Source organism: Camelina sativa, chromosome 13, assembly GCF_030686135.1.
Source record: "Camelina sativa cultivar CO46 ecotype springtype chromosome 13, ASM3068613v1".
NCBI lineage: Eukaryota > Viridiplantae > Streptophyta > Magnoliopsida > Brassicales > Brassicaceae > Camelina > Camelina sativa.
Window position 1 is genome coordinate 5,425,979 of NC_141892.1, and position 18,854 is coordinate 5,444,832.

Below are 18,854 nucleotides of genomic sequence, written 5' to 3' on the forward strand. Positions count from 1 at the left end.
AGCCCAAACACTAGGGGGGGGGGAGGAATTTGGTTGACGTAGATTCTTTCAGGGGTGGCTCAATCAACGATGCTCAGGAATCAGGATATTGAAAATGAAGAAAGATTCCAAAGTCCTAATCCGATTTTGAATCATGACATATAGAATACGACAAAAAAAAAAAAAAAAAAGGGTTTCTGATGAGATCTAAAGATAAAGATAAATATTCCAAAATATATCTTGCGCATGTGCTCATGAACGAGAGAACACGTGAGAGAGTGCATCACATGTTTACCAACATCCAAATTAAAGTATCAATTTCTGAAATAAAAGGAGCTGCAACAAGGTTTTCTTTTATAATCTAAAGAGACACCAAAAACACTGCAACAAATTGAGATGTACGGAGAGCCATAACAAAGCAAATTCAGAAATTTGTCACTTTCACTCCACCTACGATGAGACCATTCCTCTCTCACTCTGGCTTCCGGGCCAAGAAGAAATACATTGGCGTGAATATCTCTCTCCTGTGATAACACATTAATATCCAAGATAAAACAAGTTTAGAATTTGACCCCCCAAAAAAATAATTTGAATCTTGAAATAAATATATGTAAGTTTCTGAATCTCCTCTCACCTTCCACCGTCAACTAATCCTTCCGCGGCCTGCTCCAGGAAATTTGAGACCCTCTGGCTTCCTTGAGGTGCTAGTCTCATGTATTCAAGGACCTTCACCTACACCCATAAATAACAATGACAAGTTCGAGTAAATGACAACCAATAGTTGATGAGATTTGGAAGATGATGAGTCAGAGCAAGTTTTTTAACCATGTTTTTGGTTATGAATCGTCCAACAGCTGTCAAGCGGAAGCTACTGAGCGAGAAATGATTTTTGTCTAGAGGTAGGTACCATGGGACAGGCGAGTCCTTGGCTAGATCCTTTTCCCATATTACCTTTATCCAACGCAGACACGAAAATACTACTTAGATGTTTGATGTGTTTGAAAATAGAGAGGATAGTGTATGTAATCAGACACTTACTTCAAAACCGGCCTGCTTCAGAGCTTCGAGGCATTTTGTAGTCAGTCTAATGTCAGGCAGACCATCTCCAATCTCTATCTCTCCCTGCAAAGTGGTGCCTTCGTTTTGTATTCATGTTGCTAATAGAAGCACAGATAAATAATAAGTACAGATGCAAGGAACAAAGTAAACCTTTATTTTCTGATGTTCCGCGTTATCAGGGTCAAATGCATCAGTCATGCACCACTCATAGGCAGCAAAACATTGACCGGGCTTCATCACTCTGTAGATCTCTTTGTAGCACCCATACTGTAGTTGAGATCATAGTGATGAATCATAACGCACATTAAACGTAGGTAAAAAACACAAATAGCTGTTTAGAATTTCACTTACTGCATCAGGAGCGTGGCAGGTTGCTTCAATCGCATAAACTGCATCAAAACTGTTTTCAGGGAATGGCATCTTCATGAAGTCAGCCTGCAAGATTAACAAATGACAACCTTCATCAAGTTTCCCCTTGCAAAGTGTTTCCTCATCAACACCATGATTTGCAACTTATGTAGTAAATACAAGAAATTATAAATCCAACTAACCTTGACAAAGTTACATGTCTTGTCGACACCTGCAAGTCGGTTTAGTTCCTGTAAAGAAAAGAAAAGGATGCCAATATGAATCGTAAAAGACATCAAGGAAGAAGACAAGAAACCATGACAGGAAATGCATCATCTTTCGCAATTATAGATACTTTACCTTGCCTCTGGTGATCTGGTACTCGTTATTGTTGATCCCGGTAACAGATGAATTGCTGCAGCAGAGAAAACACAAACACACTTCATAATTGAAACAACTTCCTAAATCCTAACCAGAAAATCTATTTCAAAACTGACGTATGGTAGTGTGTAAAGAGTGTGGTTTTGGTATATGAAGTCATTTTACCTGAATCGTGCAATTTCCCTCAGCGGTCCACCAATTCCACATCCTACATCCAGTACCTACACAAAAACATAAAGAAATGAGCATACGATGGAGAAGGGTTCAGTTTTTGGACCACAGTTAAAGTTATCAGAGACCTTCTGTCCTGGTTTTATGCCAAGCTGAAGAGCAAGAAAGTGCTCATGGCGTTTAATACTCTCTCGAAGTGATTCTCCCTTCCATCTACAAACCCAATAAAACTCATGCTAATCAATATATACAACAAGCATATCAGCATCTAATGGCTGCAAGAAATAAAAGTTTATTTTGAAACAGAGTACTTGTAGTTGTAGAGAAGTGGAGAAAGTAAAGAATTATACCTGTGAGCAAAATGGAAGGATTCTCCCCATCCATACTCATAGAAGCTAGTAGCAAGGTCATAGTACTTATTGACCTGAAAAAAAACATATATATTAGGAATATTCGTTCCAACATGCAATGAGATATTATAATTACTTGAACACTAATGATGAGCACATTCAAAGGTGAGAAACGCATATATGCTTTGAATTGTATTCATCCTCACATGTTTTCAAAGCCACGAGAGATATAACTATTAAAAGGTGGTGAAAATTTGACAAAATGTAAAAAAAAAAAAAAAAAAAAAAAAAACGTAATATGATGAATTTACTACCATGTCAGTGTAATTAGCTTTTCGCTCTTCCTCGTTTCCTCCATGGAAGACATGGTATTGCTCATACCTGAATCACCGAATCACTAAGAAATTAATATAAGGTCCATCAACCAAATAGGCCAGACAGGAAGAGTGATCATAACAGGAGTAAACAATTTTTAAAAAAAATAGAGGTAAGTCAATGACAAAAAAGATAGGTCAGGGCCCCTCGAGAACGTGACATACATTAGTGAAATTACACGTCAGAAAGAGCTTTTAAAGAGCCAAACAAAAAAAAACTTGGGACCATATATCTCTCTCATCAGTCATATATTGGACTTCTGTATTGAAAACTCAGTTCCGTGACAAAAAAAAAAAAAAAAAAAAAAAACAGAGGCGAAATCCAATGCCATCACGGATTCGTGGAATTGGTCCCAAGAAATTTAAGAAGAGAAACACGTATGGAAAACAGCTAAACGTTGTTTCCAAAAAAATGGAGAAAAAAAAAACAACGAAATAGGCGGATAATATACTTTTCGACGGCGGTAAGAACATCGGATTTATCGATCTTGCCACCAAGATTCGAAGCGAGATCCATATCAGCAACAGCCTTAGGGGATATTATACAACTGGCAACAACGGACGAGATCTGCAAAAAAAGGCGAGATGGAATCAGAATACGGATCAAGTAGAGAAGAAGAAGAACCTGAATCGGAAGAAAAAAAAACATAGTTGCTTACGAGGAGAGGGAGAGAGATGATAATGATGATGAATGAATTAGAGAGAAGGCACCTGACTGTGCTGGCTGGCTGGCTGGCTTAAGTTTATATTAGTAGTAGTAGAGGAGGAGAGAGTGGTGGGAGAGAGGTCACACAAGCCGTCAATACCAGCGTGGCACAGAGTGTACACGATTAATTTACCATAGTATCCTCTCCAGTTGCCTAATTAAAAAATTGTTCATAGATCGATTTAGTCTATAGACTCTATATATTGTATTGTAGAGAGTATATCCATCAAAATGCTAGATTTTCTAATATTTTTTTTTATATCACAAAAAATGATTTTATGTATACTTTTAAGTTTTACCAATTAATACTAAAAAATTATAAATTTCAAAAACCATTAAATTGAGGATTTAAAAGTTTGATAAAATACTATTAATTAGTAATTATAAAATATTTTATTATAAATATATAATATAATTATCGTTAAATATTAAATATTTTTTTTAATTCATATAAAAATTCTAAAATATTAAATTAATACGAAAAAGTATTAATTTATTATACTCCACTAATATAAAACCTTATACTATTTTAAATCTCACCAACCACGAACCGGCGTGACACTCGGAGTGGTTTAATATTTTTTAACGGATCTAGATCAACGATTGAATCTACCAACTACTAGTACAAATTTTCCACTAATACGTAGTTTTATTTTTGCCACCGTAAATATTTTAGTATATAGATGATTCTGATCAAATATTTCTCTTTTCTTGAAAAAAAAAAAAAAAGAGAATATAAAATATGGTTGAACTCTTCTTTTTGACTTTTAACCTCAAATTTCGAAGTATTTAATAATAATTTGAGTTCAGATGATAAGACATCAATGATTCTAGATTCATCTTAAATGTAAAAGTTGGAGAAAAACACGAAAAAGTTAAGGTAGGTTTAGGCCTTTTATAGGAACGTGTAAATTAAAAACGAAGGACTAGTCCGACGTTATAATACATGAATTGACCGTTTTGGTTTTAAATTAATAAAGGCAAGAAAAAAAAAAAAAAAAAAAACATCATCCACACACCACATATTTCTCTCCCGCCTAATCCTCCGCGTTCCTCACCCGCCGACGCACCGATCTTTTCTTCTACTTGTGCCTCCGCCGCCTTGTTTAGACCAATTACTTTATCTAATGGCTCTCTCCTCGTTAATCTCAGCCACTCCGCTCTCCATTTACGTCCCGAGATATCTACTAGTGAAATTACCTACGCGCCGCCGTTTCCACTTGCCGTTAGCAACTCTTGGCTCATCATCGTCTTCGGAGTCATCGGCATCGACCCCTACCTCGATCCCCGTCAACGGTACCACGTTGACCAGTTCTTATGGAACAAAAACTCCCAAGGACAACAGCCCATTTGCTCAGTTCTTTCGTTCCACCGAAGCCAACGTTGAGAGGGTAAAACTCACTGATTCAAAACATTCTATATTTATTAGAGACTTTGGAGTGTTTCTTTTTTTTTTTTTTTGATGTATCTGTGTGTGGATGGAGCAGATTATATTTGATTTCCGGTTCTTGGCGCTTTTGGCTGTAGGAGGTTCGTTGGCTGGTTCGCTACTCTGCTTCCTCAATGTAAATAACTTCGTGGTTTAGTTTTAGTCTGTAATGTTTTCGCTACACATATACACCATTATGGTACTAATGTAATTGACTCTCGCTATATGTAGGGGTGTGTCTACATCGTTGAGGCATATAAAGTCTACTGGACTAACTGTGCCAAAGGCATCCACACAGGCCAAATGGTTTTACGCCTGGTCGAAGCTATTGGTAAAACTGATTGCTAATATATGATATAATCCCAGTTTGTTTTACTCATATATACCTTTTGTGAAATTTGATTGTAGATGTTTATCTGGCTGGAACAGTTATGCTGATATTTAGTATGGGTTTGTATGGACTCTTCATCAGTCACTCGCCTCATGATGTCCCTACGGAATCCGATCGTGCACTTAAAAACTCTTCTCTCTTTGGAATGTTTGCCATGAAGGAGAGACCGAAGTGGATGAAGATCAGTTCATTAGATGAGCTGAAAACCAAAGTTGGGCATGTTATTGTTATGATTCTTCTTGTGAAGATGTTCGAGAGAAGCAAGATGGTTACCATCGCCACTGGTCTTGATTTGCTCAGTTATTCCGTTTGCATCTTCTTGTCCTCTGCTTCACTCTATATTCTCCATAATCTCCATAAAGGAGAGCAGTAATAAAACCTTTTGTAATTCGTTTTCTCCACTTGTACAGTATATATGACCCAAATCCAATATGTGTTTTTAGTTGTAATTACTATATATTAATATTTTGGAACAACCAAGTATTTGCTTCATTCACTAGAGGAATAGTATATTTTCAAATCATTCACATTATGTACATTTCGTAGCTTCTTCAAAGCAATGCCATTGATTTGCCTCACCCTCTCTCTTGAAAGCTTCAACGACTTACCAATCTCTTCAAAGGACATTGGAGTCTCTCCATTAAGCCCAAAGTAGAGTCCCAATACTCGAGATTCTCTCGCGGTGAGACTTCCCAAAAGCTGCTCAATCTCATGCTTGATATGTTCTCTTTTCACCATCTCCTCTGGCCTTGTTTCATCTGGTCCACGTACAATCTCCTGAACATGAGAAATCATCAGTCCAAATTATCTCTCTACTTTGCATTTTTCATGGAAAAATTTGAAGTACCTGCAATGTCATGCGGCCATTTTGAGACGCGACTCTGTCCAAAGAAACAGGGGATCTGCTCCGCTCCACAGCAAGTCTAACCGCTGATACATGGATGTTGAGGTGCTCAGCAATCTCATCACAGCTAGGTTGCCGCCTTAGTTTTCTGGTCAAAACATTACTAGCTTCTGCAACTTTTGCTGTCATCTCCCACATGCTTCCCTACACACAACAAACTAAAACGATGTATTCACTAATTACTTCACTTCCCAGAACAAAGAGCATCCTATTGGAGTTTACTTTTTCTATGTATAGAAATAGTACTATGGTTGATGCATATATCTAACAACATATTCATCTCTTAATCCAATCAAAATGTGAGAGATTTGGGGACTCACCGGCAATTTAACAAGTCTAGACTTGTGTGCAATAGCCCTTAGGATGGCTTGTTTGATCCACCAGTAGACATAAGTTGATAGTTTGTAGCCACGGTCAGGATCAAATCTCTCAGCTCCTCGAAGGAGCCCTATGCTTCCTTCTTGAATCAGGTCTTGCAGATTCAACCCTTTCCCTTGGTACCCTGTTGCAATAGAGACTACAAGCCTACGGTAACACCGTGTAATCTTTTCTCTAGCTTCTTTTCTTCTGCATAATATTTCATTTGCACTACGCTTCTTCTTCCCTTTGCCACTTGACAACAAAACTGATACCATTTGGTTCTCTTCAATACTTGTTCCCAAATTTTCAAGTTTTGCTCCTTCCTGTAGAAAAAGGTACAGTTACCAAAAAGGATAAAAGAAAGTTTGAAATCTTTCCATTGGATAATAAAATGATATACTACCTTGAGGTACAAGCAAAGCTGAACCTCCTCTAAACGACTCAAAAAACCAGATCGTGAAGCTCCAACAACAGGAACACTAATCGTCTCTGGTTCTGCTTCTTCGGTGCCAGCATTTTCCTCTTCTTCCATCTCCAAACTCTCGAAACCTCCTCTTCTTCTCCTCCTTCTCTTCCTCCTTTTCTCTGATTGAGTACCCCATTTCTCAGGTTTGATCATCACGGAGCTATCAGCCGTCGCTCTATCTAGCGTGGCCTCACCGCAAAACAGAGGAGTAGTAAGCTTTATGGAAAAAGGAGATGATGATAAAGAAGGAGATGGTTGGCATTGGTGAGTGATTCTGAGTAAAGGAGAAATAGTAGGGAGAGGAGGAGAGGGACACATAGTAGCGGTGGCAGTGGTGGGTATCGTCGCCATGGATGAGCTGAAGAGCTTCACACACCTTAGATTTTTTTTTTTTCTATTTTTATCTATCTTCTTTTTGGTCCAATGGATGTAAGCAGAGGATAATTCTTTCTTGGGTTACTACTTATCATCATAGAGCCTCTGTATGTCATATCAGTTATCCGCAATTAAATTTGGGTGGAGTTGGTTTCTTTTTTCTTTTTTCCTCTTTTAATTTTTTTTTTCTTTTGACAAAATTTGGAATACAAAATTTTGAAGAAAACAAAAAATGAAAATCATATGTACTATGATCAAACCCAAAATGCTATTGTTTTCGGACCCATAAGAAAAGGCCCAATAAAATTGGGATCATAGCTAGCTAGTTGTGTCTTGCGAATGTGTGATGATGTCACATGTACCAAGCAAGTGTCACTGTCTGTGATGACCCCACGTGCAGGAGGGTGGGAGCAGCGCGCTGTAGTGAAGCTTGTCTGTGGTGAAGTGTGTGGGCAACACGCGTTGCTCTCTCAACCCTCGTGATTTTTTATGGTGGGTTCCTCCTAATACCGCTGACGTGGAACTGTCCACACGCACAGTCACATAGTACTTTGGCCTCTTTCTGCGGCAGCACAAAGTACACAAACACAAGGGAGTCAATTATGACCACCACTAAAACTATAAAATTAGCGACTAACAAAACAAAATATAATAAAAATTAGTATTAAATTAGATATGGAATTGGTAGTAATAGTATTAAGAAAAGCAGCATATTCGTATGAGTCTCAAAGCACTCAGGATATCACACATTGGACGTCATATTCTGAATTTATTAAAGTCAGTATATTTTTTTTTTCAAAACAGTCTGTACGGCCATTTCAATGGCATTTAGACGTCAACTTCGACATTTATACTTAATCATAAAGAAATCATGGTTGGGTTATCCATTCACCAAAACAAATGTGTTACAATTTTGATTCCAAATCTTTGGAATCAATACAACGGACGAAGTTATTCTTATCTACCTTTTGCTTAAATGATTTACACTTTTTAATACTCCTACTATTGTTTATGATTCTCAACAATAAAGTTGTTTTTTTCTCGAGTATAAAGTAGTACTAAAGAATCTGGTGCTTTAATTTTGATGATGTCTTTTTTTCCCTAACAAGACAAGTTAAAAAAAAAAATATCGAAATAACATTATAGTATAATATACACACGTGAAGGAATTGGATTTGGTAAAATGAGATAAACCATACCAAAAGCCTGAAAGATAGATCGGTCGACAACATTGTTTAGTCTAATTTGATTTGCGTCGCTCCACTTTAAATTTGTCTGTTTCTTCCTGTCGGCATTATCACATGTGACCTCAAAAAAACATTCCTCCTACCCGATTTAAATCAGACTATAATAAAGTATTTAGAGTTAAAAATTCTTAAATACACAAAGATTACTTTTAAATAAAATAACTTCGTCAAAATTTGAAATTAAATTTGTATTTTTTTTTTTTTTTTTAAATTGAGATGAGAGAAGTGATGATGGGGTGAAAAAACAAAAATGTTGGTTAGGTCTCCCGTGAACATGTGACGATGGGATTAGGATGACACTTGTGACCACCTTTTTTTTTTTTTTTTTTTTTGGCCTTTACCTCCTCCACTCCAATATATATATAAATATAAACATCGCTTTGTAAGAGAGACGTACACTGTATAATACTAGTATACATGACTCTTGGTCTCTTTTAACTCGCACACGTCCTGCTCCAGCAATTGCAATTGATAGAGAGGACGAGACGGTTCTGTGTGTGTGGTGTGTGGTACTCAATTGTTTCTTCCTTCCCTATTTTGATTTATATGTTCCGTTACGATTTTTATTAACTGATTCTGATAACCCTTTTTTTTTTTTCTAGGCTCTGAATTATTCGGACGTGATTGATTGATTCGAAGTTGAATCGGAAAAAGGGGGAAATGGCGGAGGAGTACAAGGAGGCGTTGTTGGAGAAGCACAAGTATCACGAGGGATGCCCCGGGTGTAAGGTGGAGCAGATGAAACAGCTCCGCCGAGGTTATCCATACCTGGAGCTTTCTTTCGTTTGGATCATCGTCCTCTCCACTTGTAACCACCTTTTCTCTAATTCTCAGTAAATATTTATTTATTTTAAATGGTATTTTGAACAAGTTTAGAGAGGTTTACCGTTAGTTTACAGACTATGATTTTGCTGCTTAATGTTTTGATTGAATCAAAAAAAATTGGCTAATTATTTATTGTGAGAAACATTTTCTTGTGTTGAAAGTAATGATTCGTTATTATGCCTTGTCTCATTTGTTTGCAGCTCTGCCTATTTCTTCACTCTATCCTTTCCTCTATTATATGGTGAGTATTTGATTACAGAGTTTTAAGATGAGGCTATCATCATCATATATCATTGATTCCTGTTCATTACTACATGCTCTTAATTTAGTGTTATGTCTCCTTAATTTGTTTTCACAGATTGATGATTTTGGTGTTGCAAAGACTGAGAAAGATATCGGGTTTTATGCTGGATTTGTCGGTGAGAGAAGACACTTTTTTTTTTTTTTATTATTGTTCTGCACACAGAATCTCCATATATATCTCTCTACCAGTTTGTTCTAATTGATATCTTACTGCTTGGAAGGGTGCTCATTTATGTTTGGAAGAGCTTTGACGTCAGTGTTTTGGGGCATTGTGGCTGATCGTTATGGAAGAAAACCGATTATACTCTTGGGAACTATCTCAATGTATGTCTTCTTGAAAACATAGTTTTGATTAATGCTCCCCCTGTTGGTCTTTAGATGACTGATTAGGCTGTTTGTTTGCAGTGCCATTTTCAACGCTCTTTTTGGCTTGAGTGTAAACTTTTGGATGGCTATTGGCACTAGGTTTCTTCTTGGCAGTTTCAACTGTTTGCTTGGAACCATGAAGGTGACCTCTTTGTTCCCACTATTATTGTTCTGTGCACCAGATTGTCAATTGCATTTTTTTGATATCCAATTGTCAATGTGAATATTTTCAGGCATATGCGTCGGAGATATTTCGTGATGAATATCAAGCCACAGCAATGTCAGCTGTAAGCTTCTCTCGGTTACTTGTTTTTATATGTTTTTAACTGTTGGTGTCATGACGTTTGTAACTTAACTTGTTTCAGGTTAGTACTGCTTGGGGCATTGGACTGATCATTGGCCCTGCTCTAGGAGGGTTTTTGGCACAGGTTAAGTGATCACGTCCAAGTTTTTTTAATTTTTCCGTAGCTTTCCAAACCTTTCCATTTGTTATGTTCTGAATGCTTGAAGCTTATCTTGTGTCCATCTCTTTCGCCTACGTATTGATTCATATTTAGTCTTTCTAGCATTCTAATTATTGTTTTCCAATCTTCTCCAAAATCAGCCGGCAGACAAATATCCCAATGTGTTCTCCCAAGAATCCATTTTTGGCAGGTGTACCTTCTTTCTTACTCCTCTGTTAAGAGTTAAGTAGAATTGATATAATGGAATCTCATGAAATTAATATGCGAATTGCAATTGCAGATTCCGGTATGCGTTGCCTTGCTTTACAATATCAGCTTTTGCATTGCTTGTGACAGTATTGTGCTGCTTCATTCCGGTACTCTATTTTCTTCAAAATCCTACTTAGAACCTTGTATTTATTGGTGACTCTTCTTTATTAATATAGTTCGCACAGAGTTCACCTACTATAACCTCCTTCTCTTTCTCTGGTAGGAAACATTGCACAATCATAAGCAGGACAGCACATCACATGATGAATCCTACGAAATACTTGAAGCTGGATCTCATGAATCCACTGCTTCTACCGGGAAGGCAGGAAAAAACGATAGAAAAGCTTCTCAGTCTCTTTTGAAGAATTGGCCTCTAATGTCATCTATCTTTGTGTATTGTGTTCTGTGTCTGCATGATACTGCATACTCTGAGGTAAGTAGTTGAGCTAGAATTTTCATCTGGCTCAGTCAAGAATTAGTTTTCTACTGCTGAACATTCAAATTCTGTCATTTACTTTCTTGATGATATTGAAGATCTAGATTTTGGTGTTAGACGCTATACATGTGTTTATCTGGAAGAATAAAAGTGAAGTGGACTACCTGTTTTTATTTTGTTTTTCTCTAGTGCGGTCTGTTGTATCTAGCCTTTGCTTAGCAAACTGTAGCTGTTTGGCAATTATGGTCCCAGCTGAGAGCAGTGGATTGAGTAGGGACTGATCAGAATGTGGGGTGCATCTTAGAATTTTCTAGGTTTAAGCTGGGTCCTTATCCCTTGGTTCTAGATTTTGTACGTTGATTCCATTGAAGAATCAGACAAGTATCTTACCAGATTAAAATTGATGGAACAGTATTAAGACTCCATGTTTGTGAGATCAGAGCCTTTGCCACTTCACTGGACTGTTCTCATTATCTGAACAAAGAAACTCATTACTTGTAATCTGACTATGCAGATATTTGCACTATGGGCTAACAGTCCAAGGAAATATGGAGGTCTTAGCTACTCAACCAATGATGTCGGTACAGTTCTTGCTATCTCAGGTATGCATAACATCCTTGCTCTTGATGTCTTATGTTTTAGTGATACAGAACCTGTGAAAAAGATCATTAAAGTCTGGTTATATATAAATCAGCATGAGAGTTAAGCAATCATATATAAGCAGAATTCTTACTAATGAAAGTGAGACTAATTATTACTCCTCAAAATTTCGGCTTTAGGTCTCGGCCTATTCTTTTTTCAGGTTTTTGTTTATCCTTTCGCTGAGAAACTGCTAGGACCAGTACTGGTCACCCGATTTGCTGGGGTCAGTTGATATTCCCTTTATTGTTTCTCTGCATATTATAGTGAACTTGAATACAACAAGATAGAGATCGTTGTTCTGACAAGTTCTTTCGTTTCAGGCACTGATGATACCAATACAAATGAGTTATCCATTTATAGCAGATATGTCAGGTCTCAGTCTAAGCCTGATGTTAAATTGTGCATCAATCCTACTTAATGTGCTAAGTGTAAGTTCAAAAGCAAATTCTAGTTCTGTTTTTTTCTTTCTTTCTTTGTGTGTGTATTTAGGCTAAATATACAGAAAATGTTAATATACTTCTCGTATATATCTACAGCTGAAATGATTTGTCTTTGTATATAAATAGGTGTCTGCGATAACCGGGTTGTTGATCCTGCAAAATAGAGCTGTGGTAAACAGATGTTCTTTCATCTTTTGTAAACTGTGGACAAATTTTAGTTGCGCTCTTCTAACTTTATGTTTGTATGAACCAACAAAAACAACAGGATCAGAGCCAAAGAGGGGCGGCTAATGGAATTGCTATGACTGCGATGTCTCTTTTTAAGACCGTTGGACCAGCTGGTGCTGGCATCTTGTAAGTGACACTTTTGGAATTTAACGAGCAAGTGTATTCAAAGAAGCAGTAATGACTAAACTCACAAATCTCTATTGCTGGCAGGTTTTCTTGGAGCGAGAGGCGACTAAACACCGCATTTCTACCAGGTATCTCATTACTTCCCCATTTAGCCTCTCTTTAGGATGTTCATAATACTTATGCTTAACACTAATAGTTTGAGAACGTATGCAGGATCGCATATGGTGTTCTTTGTCCTGAATGTGATAGTTGTGGTCGGTGTAGCACTCACCTTCAAGCCATTTCTAACAACAACGGCTCGGAGATGAAAATTCATTTTGAATTGGTAAAGATAGGGAATGTATTGGACTCGTTGATTCTTTTAAATTCAGATTCGAAAGAAACCATAATAAAATTTCACTAACCTTAGGATTTATCAGCTTCTTTTTTCTTTTTTTTTGGTCCTTTTGTTTTGCTTTGTCTTCTGATATTTCTACCAAGATACATACAACAAAAACATCACCGCTTTCAGATTCATGTATGTCATCCTGAAGTGATATATTAATCGGTTAACAAACCAATGTGTCCAAAAAGTATTTACATAGACGGCTGTAAGGAAACTAGAAGGTGAGACGGAGCCGTTAATTTACTTATTTTAATACAAACGCACGTCGCAAGCTGAATAAAGTATTACTTGATATTTATCCCAGTAAAAACAATTTTTTTTGGTTAATTTTACAGAAAAAAGTATCTCAAACTTGTAGTGCCGACCTCTCTTCTTAGCGTATCAGCAATGGGACCCTTACTTTGCAAAAACAATCTTTCTCTGGTCCGCTTTGGCTATGATTATAATAGTGTACGGGCTTCGCAGCCTCTCCTAGTCAAACTTACTGTTTCGGCGCTGCCGGGTGGTCAAAATAGTTCAACCTTTATGTTTTTCTTAGGCATGATTAATTTCCATATTTTTTTTTTTAAGACAAGATTTATTTTTTTAAGATTTTGGAGATGTTCTTTATATAATTTGACAATATTGTTTTGATGATTTAAATTACTAAATAACTCATTAATACTATTGGATTGAGATGATTTTTAGCACCAAATTGTTTACTTTTTTCTAGTAAAAACTAAAAACAATTGAATAGTTGAATACTGTAGTAAATTAACAACTCAACAACGTGGTCATGATAATAAAACTTTATATTAAGAAAAGAAAAAAGTATAACTTTAACAAGGTAAAGTACATAAATTAAAATTATTGAAAATTTTTAATGGCCCACCACAAAAAAGACCACCGAAATTAAACATGGGCGTCGAACTAAACTCTTCAAAAGTCAGATGCACTTACTACTCCAACCATTAATGTCAGCTAATTTCTAGTACTATGCGAAAGACATATCCCATGGACGTTGTTGTTTTTTGTGCACACCATTGTATACCTTCCCCAGAACTGTGCACGAGGCTTTACTACAAACTACCAACGAAAAAGTTGAAAACAAGTTTGGGAATCTTGTCCTATTATTATGTCACCCATTACATCATAATATTGGACACATTCAAAATTTACAACAATCATATCATATAAATATACAGTAGTGGTCAGTGCCGGTTTAACTAAGAGGGCAGACAATACGATCGCCCCAGATACATAGATTAAAGGGACATATACGTAGAAGAAAAGGGACACCAAAAAAAATTTGTAAGTTAAAGTGACACAAAAAATTATATAAATCAAGCTTTTGAGATGAATTGTGCAGATTTAGTCGGGATAATGCAGACGCCTGATGATTGACCCGTTTTTTCGAATCTGCTAGATGATTTTTCTTTGCTCGTATTATCTTTCTCTTCTTTCACCCTTATTAAAAACAGATTATCTTGCTCGTTGTTCCAGATCTTTAATTTCTGAAATTTATTTTGTAAACTCTTTTGACAATCAATTTTAAAGTTCTTTTTTAATTTAATTTAATGTTAGGTCTAAAAAAATGAAAATATTTATGATTGAGAGATGACATGTCATAGCGATTGGTAAAGGCAAAGGACAAAGTTGTTTTCTCCTTCTCTCTCTCTTTCTTTTTTCTGTTATATAATTAATTTGTTTCCCGTCATATGTGTAAGAAGAGAGAGTAGTACGTGAAAAAAAACATATTTGCATCCAGACCATATCGCCATCTTCCTCCTCATTAAAAAAAAAAACACATCTCCCCAAATTATTAGGATTAGGATTGATTGGTGTGAGAATGGCGGAAGAGTATACGGAGTGTTTGCTAGGGAATAAGTACCATGAAGGTTGTCCTGGATGCAAGGTTGACCAGATGAAGAGGCTCCGCCGTGGCTTTCCTTTCTGGGAACTTTTCTCCGTTTGGATCATCGTCCTCTGCACTGGTAACCTAAAACCTCTCTCTCTCTCTCTCTCTCTCTGCTCTTCTTATATTTCATTCGAGAGAAGATGATGATGATGTTTTCTTATCTCAACTATAATGATTTTTTTATGCATCGTTTCAGCTCTACCAATATCTTCTCTATTCCCTTTCCTTTACTTTCTGGTGAGTGAGTAGTGACCACATAATGCTTTAAAGTAGAGATTACTTTACTACTCACCCGAATATATGTTTGTTTTTGTTACGTAGTGTTTTGGGTTTTAGTGATTATTAAAAACGTGTGACATTAGAATCTAGTTGTGATATATTTGGTGTAGATCGATGATTTTGGCATAGCAAAGAAGGAAGAAGACATTGGTTTCTACGCTGGATTTGTTGGTGCGTTTGTACTTACCTTCTCTTGGACCATTTCAGCCTATAATATAATTTAATCTGTTTCAAACTCACATTGTGTGTGTGTGTGTGTTACCTTTTTGGAGGTTGCTCGTTTATGCTGGGACGAGCGTTGACATCTGTGATCTGGGGACTTGTTGCTGATCGTTATGGTAGAAAACCTGTAATCCTTATTGGAACCGCTTCAGTGTTAGTAATTTTTTTGCATTTCTTTCTTCAATCTCTCATAAGAAGCCTTTCGTTATATTTCTCAAAAAAAAAAAGACTAATGCTTTGGATTCTGTTACAGGGTCGTTTTCAATACTCTGTTTGGTCTAAGTTTGAATTTCTGGATGGCCATTATTACAAGGTTTTGCCTCGGTAGTTTCAACGGTTTACTTGGTCCTATCAAGGTCTCTTCTCCTCTCCTCTTCTTAAACATTATTCATACTTGTTCCATTGAATATTCTTGAATCTCATTTTGATGAATACAGGCATACGCAATGGAAATATTCCGTGATGAGTATCAAGGTTTAGCACTCTCTGCAGTAAGCTCCTTGTTCTAAAGTTTACCTCTTTTGTTTTTTCAATTTCAAATAGAGCAATTTAGAATCTTAACATATCTCTGTAGGTTAGTACAGCATGGGGAATTGGACTCATCATTGGCCCTGCTATAGGAGGTTTTCTTGCTCAGGTCTTCTTCATTTAACATAATCATTTCAATCTTGGTTTTTTCTCCACTCTAGCTTTCTTACCCTTCTTGATTCTTGTTTAATCTCCCTATCTTGTAGCCTGCAAAGCAATATCCAAGTTTATTCTCACAGGATTCGATTTTTGGCAAGTAAGTGTTATTTTCTTATCTTATCTCCTCTTCACTTTCATTCAACTCATTGGTCTATATATTATAATGCAGGTTCCCCTACTTTTTGCCATGCTTTGCAATATCCATTTTTGCGTTCTTGGTGACCATAATTTCGTTATGGATTCCGGTATGCTCTTTACTTTTTCCTGCTTCATGAAGTCCTTAGTTACTGTGTTCATTTAGCTTAAGCCTAGAGATGGTTGCTTCCAGGAAACATTGCACAATCACAAGTTTGATGATGTTCAGTCTTTTGATGCTGTCAAAGATGATACTGAATCTAATAAAGTGGCAGAGAAAAATGAAAAAAGTTCTCTCTTGAACAACTGGCCACTAGTTTCATCTATTATCGTCTACTGCATTTTTTCACTTCATGATATGGCTTACTCAGAGGTGAGACTCTTCTTCTTCTTCCACATGCATCTTTTGTTTATTTTGGCCCATGACTGGAAATAATCTTCAGCTTTCTTTTTTCGACAGATCTTTTCATTGTGGGCAAACAGCCCAAGGAAATATGGAGGTTTGGGATACACCACTGCAGATGTTGGTTCTGTTCTTGCAATCTCAGGTGTGTCCATACGTCTCAATGCTAACATTTTTCAATAGAAATGTAATGTTCTGACCTAGACACTACTTCTTTCTAGGATTTGGTCTCCTTATCTTTCAGCTTTCCCTCTACTCATACGCGGAGAGAAATTTAGGGCCGATAATAGTTACACGTATATCAGGGGTAACCACTATACTCATGTTGTTCTTACTGTTAAACCTTATGTTCTTGAGGATGAACGTTCTAATCTTGTGCTTGTTTTGAATACTCTACAGAGTCTGGCTTTAGTTGTGTTATCAACGTATCCACTAATAGCAAAGTTATCTGGTGTCGCCCTTACCCTGACAGTAAATTCTGCATCCGTAGCAAAGAACGTTTTAAGCGTAAGTCTCTGCTAACAAGTAGAAGAATGTGTTAATTTTGGAATTTGGTCTATATCCTCAACAGTTTTGTGTGTTTATGTGTGTAGACTTCTGCCATAACTGGATTGTTCATCCTTCAAAACAAGGCTGTCGTAAGTATTTTTTACAGGATAGATTCATTATACTATTTAGTTAGGTAAGAAACCAGCAATGATTAGAACCTCATTACAAAAATTATTTACAATAATAGAGACAAGACCAAAGAGGAGCAGCTAATGGGATTGCCATGACAGCGATGTCTTTTTTTAAAGCAATAGGTCCAGCTGCAGCAGGAATCATGTGTGTGCAACATCTTCTATCTCATTTTTTACCTAATTATGTTTGTTTATTCGCAATTCCCTTATTTTCGTTTCGCTTACAACTTTGTTTATGGGCAGTTTTTCGTGGAGCGAGAAACGTCAGAATGCTTATTTTCTCCCTGGTAATGTCTCAATCTTCATGTTCATATAATCCACATTATGTATCAACTAGCTATATAAGTTGAGAATGTAAACACTTAAACCAAGTGAGACTATATATATTAAAGATGGTGATCATAATGTGGTGCAGGCACCCAAATGGTATTCTTTATACTGAATGTGGTATTGGCACTCGGAGTTCTTATGACGTTCAAACCGTTTCTAGCTGAAACACAACATTAAGAAGAAGCAAATAAGATTTCGACGGTATATTCAAATTACATGGGTTTGTATATTGAATTGTAGATTTGTATTTGTCTGATTCCAAAGTTAGATCAGAGATGTGTGTTTAATACTAATATATGGCACGGGGAGAGTTTAGAAGAAAAAAAAAACTTGTTAGGATCTTGTCATCATCCCCTATATATATATATATATATATATATATTATTGGACAAGTTGTTCACAAAATTTTGAATCTCATGTGTCAGAAGTCAGAACAATTGTAATAAGTTATTTGAAATACCTCTTTTGTAGCATATATGTATATATATATATGTCATTGTTTCAATATATACGCGATCAGAATTTGTTCCCGGGTTAAGTTTCTAGATACTGAAAGATAACATTCGTGAATGATCCGGAATATAAAATTGCAATTGCTTTTCGTAAGTGATGATCCAACCACTAGAGACCAAAACAATAATTGATGATTGTAACTATTTGACCTTTCATTTTTTTTTTTAAATCAAAGATCTAAAGAAATATGTTTTTTTTAGGACAACAAAATTTTATGACAAATGAAATTAAATCTGGTAAATTATGCAACAGAATCTCCATGAAACAACAAAAAAATCGCAACCGTCTACATATCTCTTATTAGTGAAAACCGTAGACGTGTCGCTTCTTTAAGTTGTTGTAGCCTACATACACGTTGTCGTCAATACACACAAGATAGATAACCATCTCCATCTCCTTCCTTCTTCCTAAACAATCTTCACGTGTGTTTTTATAACAACAGAGACGAAGTAATTAAATGGAACAAAGCAAAACAAACGCAGACTTGTTGAGAGAGTGCCGCACACGCTGAAGGAGAAGAATTGAACAATGAACACAGAAGCGGGAGCCTACCTCTATGCATCGACTAACCTATATCTAAACAAGGTTACCCCTCAAGAATAAGTAGGCACCGGTTTTTGGTACCGGCATGCAAAGGTTCGAATCCTTTCACTCGAGATTATGAAAGGTTACCCCTCAAGAATAAGCGGGAGCCTACGTCTATG

The 18,854-nt window shown here is 36.5% G+C and overlaps 5 protein-coding genes across 8 annotated transcripts; 3 read left to right on the forward strand and 2 right to left on the reverse strand.

Annotated features, from left to right (window-relative positions):
- Window positions 1-269: 269 nt before the first annotated feature.
- LOC104735382 (cycloartenol-C-24-methyltransferase) lies at window positions 270-3,621 on the reverse strand. Its single transcript, XM_010455163.3, has 14 exons — window positions 3,322-3,621; window positions 3,115-3,230; window positions 2,603-2,669; window positions 2,289-2,362; window positions 2,067-2,151; window positions 1,933-1,988; window positions 1,747-1,801; window positions 1,590-1,637; window positions 1,390-1,473; window positions 1,189-1,305; window positions 1,018-1,101; window positions 805-930; window positions 614-711; window positions 270-503 (listed from the first exon to the last, which is right to left on the reverse strand). The coding sequence occupies exons 2-14, from the start codon at window positions 3,177-3,179 to the stop codon at window positions 452-454; spliced, it is 1,011 nt and encodes a 336-aa protein (XP_010453465.1). The 5' UTR covers window positions 3,180-3,230; window positions 3,322-3,621; the 3' UTR covers window positions 270-451.
- Window positions 3,622-4,183: 562 nt separating this feature from the next.
- Window positions 4,184-5,668, forward strand: LOC147929228 (uncharacterized). Of its 2 annotated transcripts, none has more exons than XM_087480404.1 (4): window positions 4,184-4,759; window positions 4,856-4,933; window positions 5,029-5,128; window positions 5,206-5,668. In XM_087480404.1, exons 1-4 carry the CDS (start codon window positions 4,496-4,498, stop codon window positions 5,559-5,561), a joined length of 798 nt encoding a protein of 265 aa, XP_087336530.1. In that variant the 5' UTR covers window positions 4,184-4,495; the 3' UTR covers window positions 5,562-5,668. The 2 variants fall into 2 exon arrangements, with proteins under 2 accessions (XP_087336530.1, XP_087336531.1); XM_087480405.1 differs by having other exon boundaries at window positions 4,212-4,759; window positions 5,227-5,668.
- LOC104735383 (RNA polymerase sigma factor sigD, chloroplastic) lies at window positions 5,625-7,561 on the reverse strand. 2 transcript variants are annotated; one of them, XR_015577583.1, is made up of 4 exons: window positions 6,856-7,561; window positions 6,413-6,775; window positions 6,036-6,250; window positions 5,625-5,965 (listed from the first exon to the last, which is right to left on the reverse strand). XR_015577583.1 is itself a non-coding variant. In XM_010455164.3 (4 exons), the coding sequence occupies exons 1-4, from the start codon at window positions 7,267-7,269 to the stop codon at window positions 5,678-5,680; spliced, it is 1,266 nt and encodes a 421-aa protein (XP_010453466.2). In that variant the 5' UTR covers window positions 7,270-7,501; the 3' UTR covers window positions 5,625-5,677. The 2 variants fall into 2 exon arrangements, 1 of the variants encoding a protein (XP_010453466.2); XM_010455164.3 differs by having other exon boundaries at window positions 6,036-6,236; window positions 6,856-7,501.
- Window positions 7,562-8,753: 1,192 nt separating this feature from the next.
- LOC104735385 (protein ZINC INDUCED FACILITATOR 1) lies at window positions 8,754-13,032 on the forward strand. Of its 2 annotated transcripts, none has more exons than XM_010455167.3 (18): window positions 8,754-9,049; window positions 9,143-9,348; window positions 9,566-9,606; window positions 9,724-9,784; window positions 9,890-9,992; window positions 10,074-10,176; window positions 10,268-10,321; window positions 10,400-10,462; window positions 10,639-10,688; window positions 10,779-10,854; window positions 10,971-11,180; window positions 11,698-11,785; window positions 11,963-12,048; window positions 12,146-12,253; window positions 12,392-12,436; window positions 12,531-12,619; window positions 12,704-12,747; window positions 12,833-13,032. In XM_010455167.3, the coding sequence occupies exons 2-18, from the start codon at window positions 9,201-9,203 to the stop codon at window positions 12,925-12,927; spliced, it is 1,464 nt and encodes a 487-aa protein (XP_010453469.1). In that variant the 5' UTR covers window positions 8,754-9,049; window positions 9,143-9,200; the 3' UTR covers window positions 12,928-13,032. The 2 variants fall into 2 exon arrangements, with proteins under 2 accessions (XP_010453469.1, XP_010453470.1); XM_010455168.3 differs by having other exon boundaries at window positions 8,825-9,042.
- A 1,587-nt stretch (window positions 13,033-14,619) lies between these two features.
- On the forward strand, window positions 14,620-18,144 carry LOC104735387 (protein ZINC INDUCED FACILITATOR-LIKE 1). Its single transcript, XM_010455170.3, has 17 exons — window positions 14,620-14,977; window positions 15,098-15,138; window positions 15,291-15,351; window positions 15,453-15,555; window positions 15,656-15,758; window positions 15,840-15,893; window positions 15,977-16,039; window positions 16,137-16,186; window positions 16,259-16,334; window positions 16,418-16,597; window positions 16,685-16,772; window positions 16,849-16,934; window positions 17,027-17,134; window positions 17,221-17,265; window positions 17,364-17,452; window positions 17,551-17,594; window positions 17,723-18,144. The coding sequence occupies exons 1-17, from the start codon at window positions 14,833-14,835 to the stop codon at window positions 17,812-17,814; spliced, it is 1,428 nt and encodes a 475-aa protein (XP_010453472.2). The 5' UTR covers window positions 14,620-14,832; the 3' UTR covers window positions 17,815-18,144.
- Window positions 18,145-18,854: the final 710 nt, after the last annotated feature.